Source organism: Garra rufa, chromosome 12, assembly GCF_049309525.1.
Source record: "Garra rufa chromosome 12, GarRuf1.0, whole genome shotgun sequence".
In the NCBI taxonomy this organism is placed as follows: Eukaryota; Metazoa; Chordata; class Actinopteri; order Cypriniformes; family Cyprinidae; genus Garra; species Garra rufa.
The window spans coordinates 18,618,018-18,632,677 of NC_133372.1; the positions used below are offsets into that span (position 1 = coordinate 18,618,018).

At 37.9% G+C, this 14,660-nt stretch overlaps 1 protein-coding gene across 1 annotated transcript; it reads right to left on the reverse strand.

Moving 5' to 3' along the window:
* Positions 1 to 2,006: 2,006 nt before the first annotated feature.
* LOC141347683 (uncharacterized) lies at positions 2,007 to 4,463 on the reverse strand. Its single transcript, XM_073852659.1, has 2 exons — positions 4,315 to 4,463; positions 2,007 to 3,169 (listed from the first exon to the last, which is right to left on the reverse strand). Exons 1-2 carry the CDS (start codon positions 4,397 to 4,399, stop codon positions 2,205 to 2,207), a joined length of 1,050 nt encoding a protein of 349 aa, XP_073708760.1. The 5' UTR covers positions 4,400 to 4,463; the 3' UTR covers positions 2,007 to 2,204.
* Between the last annotated feature and the right edge of the window lie 10,197 nt (positions 4,464 to 14,660).

Genomic DNA, 14,660 nt, shown 5'->3' on the forward strand with positions numbered 1-14,660 from the left:
GCATTTTGGCTAAAAACAGGTTCGGCGCTTATAGCGTTTTGACAAAAAACTGCATCTTGCAGTACATTTTAAACAAGGAAATAAAGCGATTTGGCATGAAACATTTATGGAGCAGTAAATAGGTTCAGTACACTGCAAAATGGCATAATTAACTCATTTTTTTTTTTTTTTAATTTGGCGTTTATCGCGTTTTGGAAAAGAGTTCTTCATTTACTTTATTACTATTAAATAATCCGTACCAAATGGACACGATGTCCTGACAGGCTGGAGTTTGTGCAGCCTCCATAAACACAATAATTTACATGCCACTGAACCAAACAGAACTCACATATTTAGCTGATTATTGCTGCTGTAAAAATAACTACCGAAAACACACAAACTCAAGACTGCTCCTACTGAATAGCAACAGAGCTTGGCGAACGACTCCCTCTCGTGACGTCATATGACGCAGTGTGAAAAAAAAGTTGTTTTTGAGAGCGGTCAAGGAAACCGTCACTTTGTCTTCTAAATTTGTGCCCTTAGGTCTTGTAAAATATGTTCAAATAGTGCATTAACGGTTCGTATAGTATTTTCATTCACGAATATGTTTATCTCGAATTTTTTCTAACCTGCAATATGCACTTTAAGTTAGAGCAAGAGGAGACAGTTAATAAAGTAAAACCATGGTTCATTTTGTAAGCGGATGTCTTGTCATTGTGTAACTGTAACATGATAATAAATAAATGTTTCTTTGTTGAATCCAAAAGTATGCAAGATGCTGCTGGGGTGTGAAGTCTTTGAGTCGGTGCTCTTTGGTCACGGGAATCTTGACATACTGTATCTTCAAAAAACTCATCAAACCAAGGTACTCAAAAATCTTCTTAGTGTAAAAATCCTCTATTCACATGGTTTTATAATTTATCTTATATGTTGGAGAGCATTTAAATTGTTTTTCCTCATCTCATTGCTGTTTCAATCTTATTATTATTTTTTTTTTTTAAATCCTTTCTTCACAGGAGCACACTTTACAAAGCAGTGAAAGGAGATTTGCCTGATCAAGATGTGCCTACAGTTGCAGAAATTTACAAGGACGTTTCACCAGACATTGCACCACTCATCACAAAAATGTGTATAAATGCAGACGCACCATTAGTTGATTCTGCTCTTGGAAAAGTTCAAGAAGGAAGTCCCATCTCCTTTCACCATCCACTGCCACTGAGCCAGACAGTAATTTTCCACCCAGACACCCCTCCTCCACCACTTCTACCTTTAGACGGCTACAGGCTTGAGCCCACCAGCTGCCAATTTGTTTGCAGTCACCAACTGCATCTGCAGTCACTGAAGACTATGCTGTACATGGCCAGGAGAATTGAAGCTACCACAAGGGAACAGACAACCTGCTTGAAATAAAGTGCCCAAATGCTAAATGCAATGTTGATTGCAGCCATTTAAAGTTACACAGTGGTACCATGCAACTGAAATCACAACACAGCTAATACTGGCAGGTCCAAGGCCAGCTCTTCATTACTGGAATGGCATGGTGTTACTTTGTTATTTTTGAAGTAGCCAGAATACTTAGAGAGAAAGCCAATTACTTCTTTTTTATTTTTACATGTGTTTGATTTAGGGTTAGAGCCAAAGTCTGAAGGAAAGTACCTCTCTAGGACCAGGGCTGCTCTCTTCACCCTCAACAGAATAACTAGTATCAAGGTGTATCTGTGTTCAATACTCTCTGCTGTGTGTGCAGTTAGATGGGTTAAATGCAGAGCACCAATTTTTAGTGTGTTTTACAAGACCTCACAATCTTTTCTCACACACACACACACACACACACACACACACACACACACACACACACACACACACACACACACACACACACACACACACACTCAGATTACATAATTTACACTGCAAAATTAAAAGTGCAATAAAAGATGTTATGAGATTAACATATTTTATTACCTATTTGATTGCAACTTAGAATCATTGCTCGCATACATTTTTACATTTTCGTTTGTATCACTTTATTCCCCTGCTCTTTATTATTACATATTACCATCAATCCTCCATCTTCAAGTACTTTTGCACACTTGATCTCATCTGCTTGTTTCAACTCATTTATTAATGCAATTACACTTTTAACTTTTGTCTTGTTTCAGCAAGTTCTCTCTGGTGTCATTACATGACTCACATCACACTGATAACATAAAAATACAGATCTCTTATGTGTGAAACCTCATGTGGTATTGAAGTGATTCTTTACATCTGAAACTCTTACCGCAGTGACCACATATAAATGGTTTCTCTCCAGAGTGAACTCTCATGTGTCTGTTAAGAGTTCCTTTTAAGTTGAAACTTCTTCCACATTGCTGGCAGGTGAAAGGTTTCTCTCCAGTGTGAACTCTTATGTGATCTTCAAGGCTTTGTTTATAATTAAACCTCTTTCCACACTGAGGGCATGTGTAGGGTTGCTCTCCAGAGTGAGTTCTCGTGTGGTCTTTAAAGTTATGTTTTTGACCAAAACTCTTTCCACACTCAGAGCATGTGTAGGGTTTCTCTCTGTGAGTTCTCTTGTGGACTTCTAGGTTTTCATGTTGATCAAAACTCATTCCACACTGATCACACGAGTAAGACTGATCTCCATTGTGAATTCTCATGTGTCTGATAAAGCTTTCTTTTTGAGTGAAACTTATTCCACACTGTTGGCAGGTGAAAAGGCTTTCTCCAGTGTGAACTCTCATGTGGCAATGAAGCTTTCCTTTCTGGTTAAAACCTCTTCCACACTGTTGGCAGGTGTAAGGCTTCTCTCCAGAGTGAACTCTCATGTGTCTGTTAAGGGATCCTTTTTGGTTGAAACTTCTTCCACATTGCTGGCAGGTGAAAGGCTTCTCTCCAGTGTGAACTCTTAAGTGTTCTTCAAAGCGTACTTTATAATTAAACTTCTTTCCGCACTGAGGGCATGTGTAGGGTTGCTCAGTGTGAATACTCATATGGTCTTCAAAGTGTTGTTTTTGATGGTAACATTTTCCAGACTGTTGACAGGTGAAATAACTTCTAGTCTTTTGAGTCCTTTTCCTTTTCTTCTCAATCTGTGAACAACTAAAAGATTTTTCTTCATTTATGAAATCATGATCTTTCTCTTCCATTTCATTTAGTATTTGACTCTCCTCTTTCAGTTCCCTCAGGTCTAAGGTGAAAAAAGACAAAAGTTAACCGCAGTTTAATGGCACAAAACAACAGACATCAAAACATTCAAACATGTAAAGTGTCAAAACTAACATACAACTACATCCTATATCCACTAAGCAAATGTAAGAGGTGTTGAGTCCAACTGCACTGTTACCCTTTTAGCCAAAGCAACAGAGGGAGCTCACAAACAAGAAATCACAGTTATATGAGTTATATGAAATGTATGACAAATGCGGATGCAGAATATAAACAAAAGCACATGGAGGACACAAAACTGAAAACAAATAAATACTTGATTTTAATCATATATTATTTAAGTTCTTCATCAAGCAGTCTTTAGCATTGTGTGTAATACAAATCTTCCTAGATCATATTCCCATCGGGTCGCAATCGTACGTTAATTCAGACGTTAATTTGCTGGTGTCTGAAAATTAGTTTTGCCATTAAAACTGTTTTAAATGTCTGAAATGTCGAGTTGATAGCTTGATATGAAAATGTGGGAAATAAACAGCGGTGCTGACGTCTTGGATTAACACCACTTTTGTTCCCTTAGCCCCACTTGGCCCAAGATATTTAAATGATAATTCATATTTGAGGTTGATGAATGATAGGCAAATGTGTTTATTTCCTGCCCGATATACCGTTATTAGGCCGACCTCAAGGACCAGCTGTTAACAATCTGTTCAATAATGACATGGACCATTTTTACTGTGACTGACTAAATAACAAAATTTTAGATGACTAAGCCTCTTCTCGCAGACTAACATTCAGTAAACTATTAAAGGGGCAGCACTAGTCGAGTGAAAGTGATGGCTGTCACCAGACCTTATTTTGCATATGTCATAATTACATCAGAGCAAGTTAGACCACATGCAAAATTTTTATTAAACTATTTCATATGAAAAATGTTACTCAATCCTAGCGGTGCACCTTAACATTTACATATTAAATGAGACACAAGTCTACAAATGCTGTTTTTAAATCATAGCTGAACTTTAAGAAAAACATTAAGCTGAAATTATTTCAAAAAAGAAAGCTGCAGGAGGGCAAACAGAGCAGAAAAACACCTGCCAAAGACAAATGAATTGAGAAGATGTGCAGGACAGTTCATAGAGTAGTCCAGATTTGAGAATGAAAACCAACCTGTTTGTTCCTCAGTATCTTCATGTTTGACTCTGAATGTTTCTTCAATCTTCATGTCTTCACTCTCCTCTTTAATAAATGCCATCTTGATAATAGTGTCACGTGGATCTCAGTTGCTCCACCAGGAGTTTTTTTCTGTTTGGAAACGTTGCCCTGTTTAAGATGAGAGTAATTAACAGAAATATAAAAAAAGAAAATAAATAAATCTCTGTGTGCATCTCAATCAGCTCTAGTTCAGTAGTCAGTGCACTGGTAAGGGAATCAGAGTAATAGTTAATGGACTTAAATGATTTGATTTCACAAACACTCAAACCTTTTAACTTACTATTCCATTTTGATTAACATTTAATGATTAGTATATTACATTTAATCGATTACACACTTTAAAATTGCTATTGTTTGTAAAGGTTGTCATTTCTCATGTTTGAGTTTGTTTTCGTTGTATTTCCACTGTTTTGAGCAGCAGGTCTCTCAGCGAGCGGTGATTCGAAACAGTGAATCATTTTGTGGATCAACCGATTCAATTGACTCGGAGTTTGTAATTCATGTTTCTGATCTGAATCACTAACAGAGAGAGAAATCAGACTGATCTGTGGATGAGCTTTACTCTCTCAAAATAACGTTCATTATTAGATCAAATATTACAATATTACACGCAATAATCATAAAGTTTAAATCGCCTGTAAACCATATAAAATAGACTGAACGCGCATGAATTTAAACACTTTAAATGATTAAGACTACAAACCTTTCTTCAACTGAAAGCATTCACTGATGCAGGAGCGCGCCGCAGCCTTATGACGTCACTAGTGATGTGACGTTCTGCACCGAGGCTTCGAAGCTTGTATCAAAAAAACGAAACATCTGGCAGTGAAGCAGTGTACCGGAGCTTGATTCGTTTTGCCATAAACACGTGATCAGTGATGTCCGAAGCTTCATTTTCCTCTACAACCACGTGACTGCTTCGTAATCTGATTCAAAAATAGAGCGAACCCCTTGCGCAGGTTTCGTGTGGCATGCACCTCTGTAATCGGTATTGAACTGAGACTGAGTTCATTTGAATCTTCAGCATGGAACCAGCTAAGAAAAGAGGCCGTTCGGAAGTCTGGCAGCATTTTCAAGTTGTATCAACAAATAAAGTAACGTAATAATAATATGAATAACAATAAAATTATTATTATTAAGAATGGTATTTTAAATTAACAAATATCTATAAGAATGAATTATAATATGAATAAATAATTCCATGTGTATTTTATGCCTGTTTATGAAAATAATTACAATATGTTAATACTAATATTAATACATGTGACCTCTTTCTGTAGGTTGAGTGCCTCATTTGTTCTCAACAGCTTTCTTATAACAACAATACATCCTCAATGTTGAGACATTTTAGAGCTAAACATGAGAACACATCTCCTGGAAGTGGGCCAGCTACTAGCAACCATGGTATAACACCATAGTCTTTACATATAGATACCTTAAATAGTGCATGGTTATGTATTGCTTAAGTTATATTTTAAATACTTCACTGTATTACAGGGATCAGAAAAAACATGATTGATGTAGCCTTGGTCAACATGGTTGTTAAAGATTACCAGCCATTTTCAATAGTTGGAGATGCTGGCTTTAAGGAGTTTGTAGGTATGTTGGATCCAACCTACACTCTTCCATCCCGCCAGACATTAAAAAAAAATGGTGGAGGAAAAATACAAGGAGGCCAAAGAGAAGGCAAAAGAAGATGTGAAAGGGGCCAGAGCTGTAAGCCTCACATCCGATATGTGGACATCTCTTCATATGGATGCATATCTGGCAGTCACATGTCATTTTATAAATGAAAACGATCAGATGTCCACAGTTTTACTGGGGGTGGGAAAATTTTCAAAAAGTCACACTGCTGAAAATATAGCTGAAGTGAAGTCAGCTTTGATGGAGGAGTGGGGCATTCAAAACAAAGTTAGGTGTCTGGTAACTGATGCTGCTGCCAACATGATTGCATGTGCCAGCAGACTAAAAATGCGCCACACAAACTGCATAGCACATGCTCTAAATCTAGTTGTGAAGAAGGCAATAGAGCAATCACCAGGATTGGAGAATATACGAGTAAAGGCACGAACGATTGTGGCTCATTTTAGGTCCAGCACAACAGCAAGAGAAAATTTATTGTTGGTACAAAATCAGATGGGCAAACCAAACCATAAACTGATTCAGGAGGTAGATACACGATGGAACAGCACATATGCTATGCTAGAGCGTCTCTTTGCTCAGAGGGAGCCAGTAGGTGCTGCAATGGTATCTTTAAAGACCAATCTTACACCTTTGACTTCAGAAGAGTACCAGACAGTGAATGAATGTCTTGGTGTGTTGTGTCAATTCAATGAGGTTTCCACTGAATTGTCAGAGGAAAAGAGAGTGTCAGGGTCAAAGGTGATTCCTTTAATACGAATGCTAAGGCATGCAATCACCTCAAAGACCTCACAGGTTCATGATGACACAGCTTTGCAATTGTGCAACAACCTACTGAAACTTATTTCTGAGAGAATGTCTACATATGAGACTATGAGCGTCATGAGTCTGGCAACTCTGCTTGATCCACGCTTTAAAACTATAGGGTTCTGCAGCCAGTCAAATGCACAGACTGCTGTGAGACGCCTCACAGCAGAATGTTCTGCATTGATACGAGCAGCCGAAAACACACCATCCACATCCTCTCAAATCCCTTCATTGCAGTCAGAGACATCAGGAGCCACAGGCAGTGATGCAACCCACTCAGGTACTCTTTGGATATTTAGTATGTGTGTCTATTGCAGAGAAATACATTCAATTGCATTAACCTTTTATTTGTATTATTTTATGTATAGGTCTGTGGGATCTACTGGACAGTAATGTCGTGGAAACTAGAAAATTGAAAAATGCAACTGCAGATGCTACAGTTGAGGTTCAGCGCTACCTCAGTGACCCAAATATTTCACGCACAGAGATTTTCAGAGCACAAAGTGTTTTATTACATGAAACAATACAAAATATAATAATGCCTAATAATAATAACGGGTCCTCTGGAAAATGCAACACCTTCACCTTTTGACCACAAGATGTCGTTAGTGTGCACAGTGATGGAAAGCTTCGAGTAATGAATCTTTTTACGATACATTTGAAGGGAAAGCTTTGGTGCTTCGGAAAGCTTCATTTCAACATCACTAGACGTCACATCACCAGATCAAAAAATAAAAGTCCCGTTCACGCGCTTCTGTGTCTACAATCCAAAGAGTGCATAGATATTTACAGGGAAACACATATGAACTATTAAACTTATGCCAATGGTATTAAGAGTTTTTTTCTTGGTGAAATACACATTAAAATATATATAAAGAATTAAATGATAAAAATATTATTTTACACAAATTTACAAATGGTGATATTTATAATTTTAATTACTTATTTATTAATTATTGTATTTTTCCAAAATGCATTCATTCATTCTTTCATTTATTCATTTATGTATTTCTGACAATGTTCATGTCCACAATTTTTTCTTTCCATGTTCATTTAATATTTATTTTGTATTTATTTCTGCATACATGTCTACATTTATTTACTCATTTACTAAGACATTTATTTATTTAGACCTTTCTTTGTTAGCAAGGGAGAATCTCTGAGGCCACAGTGTGACCCACCCAAATTTTTTTTTTGTACCAAAAAGGCTTAGATAAAGATAAAGATAAATGACTGAAAATGTGAAGCATGTGAAAACACACTCCCTAAGAGGATTCCAGGATGTTTTTTTTTTTTTTTTTTTTTTTACCACTTCCAAAAAAAAACCTTTCAAAAATTTGGGGGCATCTGAATCCTCAAACATGCAATTAATATGATATGAAACATTTATAAAAAACATTTATATTTTCATTTCAAAGGTGAAGAAACAAATGACTTCATTAAGTAATATCATGACAACGATGTTGAAAAACTGATTTAAACTGAAGTGTAAAAGAATTGATAATTGTATGTTCCAATTTTATTACACTTCTGTCTATTAAAATTACTCTTATAGCTTTTTACTTAAGTACTTTTTTTTAAAGTCATCAATTTGTTAAATAAACTAGATTTTACCTTTATTGTGGATATTTCTATACTTTTTATTAATTATTCAACAAGACTTGACAGCTTGACACATCAGTGAAGGAACTGTTGATAGAAGATGAGAAGTGTCCAAATGAATGAAGGATCAAGAAGATGCATGTTAGATGAATCTGATCAGGAAGCAGGACCAGTTCAAAAAATTGTCTGGGACTGATCAAACTGATACTTACAATTAAAAGAGTGCTTTTCTAACTACAAAAACCCAACCAAAAAAACAACAGAAACAGAGACAATCAGATGTCAGCATTCATTCAAAATGCCAGTGTAAGGCAATCTTCTGCTGATCATTCAGAAATTAGCAACTAATAATAAATGGAAACGGTAAAAAATGACTGAGATTTCTTTGTTACCTCCTCACCTCTAGCAAACCCTACACTTTCATATCCAATCAATGAATTTTGACAAAAACATATTTCACATATTATCTTAAATAGTAATAGTAAGTGTCAGCTTAGAATAGAAAATAGATCTTCAATATACAAAACTAAAAAAAAGGCCATAACAAATCATTAACACATTTATTATCCAGCTCAAACTATTATGAGTAGAATCTTTTTTTTTACAGAGACATACAGAGAAATACACAGCAATATCTAGAATCTATTCTGATTCATCAACACGGTTTCACTGAAGACCAAATAAATGCATAAACCCAGGATAGAGCATCTGAGTGAATGTGGTGTGGACTGTGTGGATGAGGCTCATTGTGTCAGAGACGCTGGAGAAGGACAGAGTTCACTCTCATCCACATACACTCCTATTCTATGGCTGGACACCAGGGCTGGACTGGGGTTAAAATTTTCAAGTTCCACATGAAAGTTTTCTTTGGTTCCCTAGTGAAAAAAAAACAAAACAAAACAAAACAAAACAAAACAAAACAAAAAACAGCTTTTTAGAAGGGTTTTGACCAATTTTCCAGCTTGGCCAGACTGGTCTTAGCTGGTCAGGCTGGGAAACCACCAACTAAAAGACCAGCTAAAACCAGCTACTTCCAGCTTAAACCAGCCAAGACCAGCCAACCGACCTAGGCTGGTTTTAGCTGTTTATTTGAGCAGGGTTATATGGTCTTTAATTGGAGTACATGAATGAATAAAACAGGAGAGAAACAAATAATGATAAATACTGCTGAATTCAAATGCAACTAACTTAATTGCATTTTTGTCACAGAGAAATGCATGCAGTAAAGCATTGATTTTGAGCTAGAATGCAGGAAATTAGTTGCTCATAAATTCTGCAATAAAAAAAAAAACATTCAGTAATAAAAATCCTCACACTCATGTCGTTCCAAAACTGTATGACTTACTTTCTTCTGTGGAACAAAAAAGATATTTTAGGAAAGTATCTTCCTTTATGTTACACAGAAGAAAAAAGTTAATACAGGATTGAAATTACATGATGTTGAGTAAATGATGACAATTTTTATTTTTGGGTGAACTGCCCTGGTGAAAAAAAAAACAGCTAAACAGCTGGTCAACCAGCCTGGTTTTAGCTGGTCATAGCTGGTCAGTAGGCTGGTTTTTGAGGGGTTTTGGCTAATTTTCCAGCCTGGCCAGAAGAACTTTATTATGTAGGCTATAGTAAAGACCTAATTTATATAAGACCCATATTTAATTGTTTAATCAGGCTCTTATTTAATTAATATTTTAGTCCAATTAAACGAATTACAACTAAACATTCAAAAGAAAGAAGTTATTGCTTAGAATATTAGTATTAGTAAGACGGTGGTCACAATAAAACATTAGTTATATGGTTTTTAAAATAAATAGTAATAAAACTATGAAATTTGTAATAATTTAGTTTTGACAGGTAATTATTTATTGGCGTTTTCCACTTTACTTCATCATGCAGTTTCAGCCAGCACAGCAGAACTTACAGATCCTTTAAAAAAGGGGCTATATGCAACTTTTTACCCAAAATAAAAATAACAAAAGCCTTTTTATTTGACCATTTATGACTCAAACATCTCCTGATGAGCATACTGACACATTGTCAGCTCACAGTGGGTGCACCTATAAGCCTCTATCCTATTTTTCGTATTTTCTGTCGGGTCGGATTTTTTGCACGCTGTCTGCAGATGTGACGTCAAGCGCGTTCATGTTAAACGTTTCAGATCACTCTGCCACCACCGCTAGTCAGCACTTAGCCTTAGTTTCTCAAACAATATATGAATTTGACTGTTCTTACCTCTGTAAAAAAAGTTGACTTCTTTGCAGCGGATGACTTGTGAAGTGTGTACGTACGAGCGCTGCAAGAGCGAGCAGAAAGGAAGAGCAGTTCCGTTCTTTTGGCCACAGGTGTCAGTCGCGAGTTTAAATTTCAGAAAATTGCATATAGCCCCTTTAATGTTCTCATATCACATGACTGTATAACACAATTCTGTGTGTTATCTGAACGGATCAAGCAACTTGCGCTGTTTATCACTGTACATCGTGGCAGAAGCGCAGCGCGCGTTCATCAGCTCTGTGCGGGTGACTGATCCCACTCCTTCACACTTTTCGGCTATTTGCAGTTTTGAATGCGCTATAATTTTAAAATAGTGCCTAATATGGGGGAGGTCTCCCTCGCTTCGGTGATCGGCTCACCGGGAATATCCGGTGCTCCCGATGACCAGTAGGCTACATCCCTGGTTCATATACAGTAGGCTATCATGAAATACCTGTCCGTGATCGCAGGGGTTTTGTACCCTTCATATTTCGGACTTATCTCAAACTCCGGTCGAGCTCAAATAGCAGATTTTGTCAAGGGGAGATGAGGGCAGGAGGGAAGGCAGGGCGTGTCCTGAGATTTCATTGGACTAGCTCAATGTCCTTTAAGACTCATAAGATTCGTATCTCAGATACTCTACCATTGCAGTAATAAATAAATTGGCCTAATAAACTTAAATAAATAAATTAATTAATTAATTAATAAATAAATAAATTAATTAATTAATTAATAAATAAATATATATATATATATATATATATATATTAGTGGTGGGCATAGATTAATCTAGATTAAATCTTGAAATTAATCTAGATTAATCTAGATTAAAATGGCTAATTTAAATTCTGCTGAAGGCATTCAGAATATGTGTGCTACCCAAATAATGACTAAAAGTAAGTCTTTGAGAACGGGTTTCTCAAACCAGGTGGCGCATTAGACCAGGGGCTCATCTCCTGTTTCCAAAATGCATTACAAACTGCTTGACAATTGCATTTACAACACAATTAACTATACAAACTTGTGTAACCAAGTACTTCTGCGCAAAAGGCTGTACGACGTGCACGTTCCCATAAAATACACAGGCGCGCGGGTATGGATAGCCTATCTCCGTACATAGTCTTCCAATAAACTGCATTGCTTTTAGAAGCGTCAATTCAATTGTTGCATATAATTTAATGTCTTTATTTCGGGATTATCAAAGTAAATTATAACTCAAACTTGAGATTTTACTGGGGCACAGCAGATTTTCACTGGGGCACATGCCCCAGTAAAAAGGGTCTAGCAACGCACGCACCTGCCCTGAAGCGGCTTCATAACTGCATCCATGTCTGCGCGTCTCATTTGATGTGGTAATTTCACAGAAGTTGAAGACTTGTTCTCGCCCCCTACAGTGCAATTCAACTAGATATACGTCATCCGCGCTAAACTATCAAGGTGAAAGTCATCATATCTTGCATAGTTTAGACCCAGCTCCCAACCCAACTTTGAGAATAGATTAACGGCGATATTTTTTTTTATCGCGCGATATGAGCAGCACGTTAACGCCGATAACGGCCCACCACTAATATATATATATATATATATATATATATATATATATATATATTGTGGCGGGAGGGGCAAACGACAGACACAGTGGGCGTGGCGTCAGGCCTCGGAGAGGCTTTTATTAAACAGAAAATAAGGGAAAGTGAGTCCATAAAGTAAAACAGTGTCCAAAATAAAAGGGGAATCTGGTGTCCTCGGGTGCTGGGGCAGCGTGACGGAACGGTAGTGTTCAGAGGGGAAGGGTCCAGGAGAGGGGCGGAGTCCGGCGGCCGCACGCGCTCCCTTCGCTGTACCGGGGTGCTAGGGGCGGCGGCATCTCTAGCGGCTTGGTCCCTCTTGAGCTGTCCGGAGCTTACAGCGGGGAATACGGCCCGGCATCCTGGCCCGCGGCCGTCTCGGGTGCGAACCTCAACCGGACGGCGGGTCCGGCGACTCATCCTCCTGGCGGTGCGGGATTCCCTCTTCACCCCTTCCTGGACCCGCGAGGACACCAGCGTGCATGCACGGGGGAAAGAGACCGGTCTCCCGAGGAGAGGCGCGCTCGGTATTTAAACAGCGGCGGTGATGAGGCTTCATTTACATCAGGTGTCCCCATCACACGCCGCCAGCCCGAGCCAATTACACGCCCCTCCTCTCCCCTACACACCCACTCCCGTCGGGAGCCTGGAGAAGGGCGGCGAATACGGGACGGGGTGGTGATGAAAATTAGGGGGGCGGGCAGACGCCTCGCCACAATATATATATATATATATAACTGACAGCCCCAGCCCAAAAATGTGCGTCGGCCTATGGTCAGTCCAGGCCTGCTGGACACTACAGACAGTTCAGCCCGTCTGTTATTATGAACAAATGAGTATCTAGAGGGAGGGCAGAACAAACTCCAGGATCATTACGTCCAAACACACATTCATCACCCTCTCCTTTCCTGCTGATGCTCTTATATGAGACTGATATCTCCACACCAAACATCCCACTCCACTCAATCTCCCAGAAACAACATCCACAGACTCTCTCTCTACAAAACACCTGAAGATTACATCCAAGTAACTTACCTGTTTTTAATCTTAATGCGATATATCCTCTCGACCAATCAGAAATTGGCGAGCTACACGCAATCTAACATGGCGGCACCCTGAAGCGAGAGATGTTTGTCTTCAAAATGAGAGCTTTAAACTCGATTAACAATTTTGATGGCCTGGATGAGGCAGTGATACCTGTACCTGTTATTAGAAAACGCAGACTAGACAAAGAAAATCACAAGAAGAACAACAAAAAAGAAGGTTCGTTAATGTTTACTAGTGCGTTTTGGTTTTAAAACAGCGTTTTAAAATGAAAAGAATCCTCGTCTACATTAGCGAGTAGCGTGTATAGGTAGATTCCCTATTGTTTTGATAAAGGACGTGCTTGAAGCGGTCGAAAGGGGAATCTACTTATACATATCTATGGCTAAAGCAACGAGCATGATGTGATTGTTTACACGGTCGTCAAGGATACGCAGAGAGAATGTGGACAGCCACGCCATCGTTTTTAAAAGTCTCCAAAAGTTTTGGTCCGTTTACAATGAAACGCAACCCTGGAGTTTTCAGACTAAAACACACAAACTAATGCTGTCACCAGACGACCTGATAATAAATTTTGACAGTTTTAAGAAAGAACCAAACAAGGTTTTCAAGGATATTGCCATAATTCTCCTGGACATAACGCAAGTGGAAAGGCAGCCTCTGAGATTCTAAACAAAAGAAAAGACTGACATTAAAAATAAAGATTTATATTAATTTATAGTATGAGTCCCTTTTGTCATATGTTGCATGTTCTCTTGTTTTTTTAAAGACATAAACGAGCAATGTTTTGGGAAAAAGAATGGATTTGTAGCGTTTTGAAAAAAAAATAAAAATAAACTTTGAATGTATGATCGACAATATTGTTGTTTCATTTAACAATCGTTGTTTAACATGTTCAGAATGAGCCAACAGACCATTTTAACAGGATACATTGAATATTAACAAAATATATGGGTCTAGGAAAAAAATGTAATTTTCCTGAAACTATTAAAATGGATTCATAGCGTTTTGGAAAAGGGCTCCTCAGATATAAAACTTGTGAGTTACGTTACCTCTCTAAATCTGTGCTTCTCTCAAAAGCGACCGGCAGCATCGTCTCTACTAATAGTTAACTTTAAGTTCATTTTCTTTAAGACCATGCCGATACCTCGCATGTGAGAACTGTCATGTCGTTTTAAAGTTGTTAATTGTCAGATCAGAGCTAACAATATTAGCGTGTATGCTAACGTGTGAGTAAACTGTATGTGTGTGCATCTGTGAGGAAGAGAGAGTGGGAGAAATAGAGTATGTGCTTTCCGAACATAATAAATAGTAATTTGGACATAATCTGTCATTTTTATCCTATTGTTTAGTGTATTTATTTGTTTGGCCAGTGTCATTATGGGTTTTGGTTAT

Coding starts and splice junctions, on each gene's coding strand:
- LOC141347683 (XM_073852659.1), bottom strand. CDS start 4,399: ATGGCATTTATTAAAGAGGAGAGTGAAGACATGAAGATTGAAGAAACA. Junction 3,170..4,314: donor AGATACTGAGGAACAAACAG/GTTGGTTTTCAT, acceptor TTTTCACCTTAG/ACCTGAGGGAACTGAAAGAG.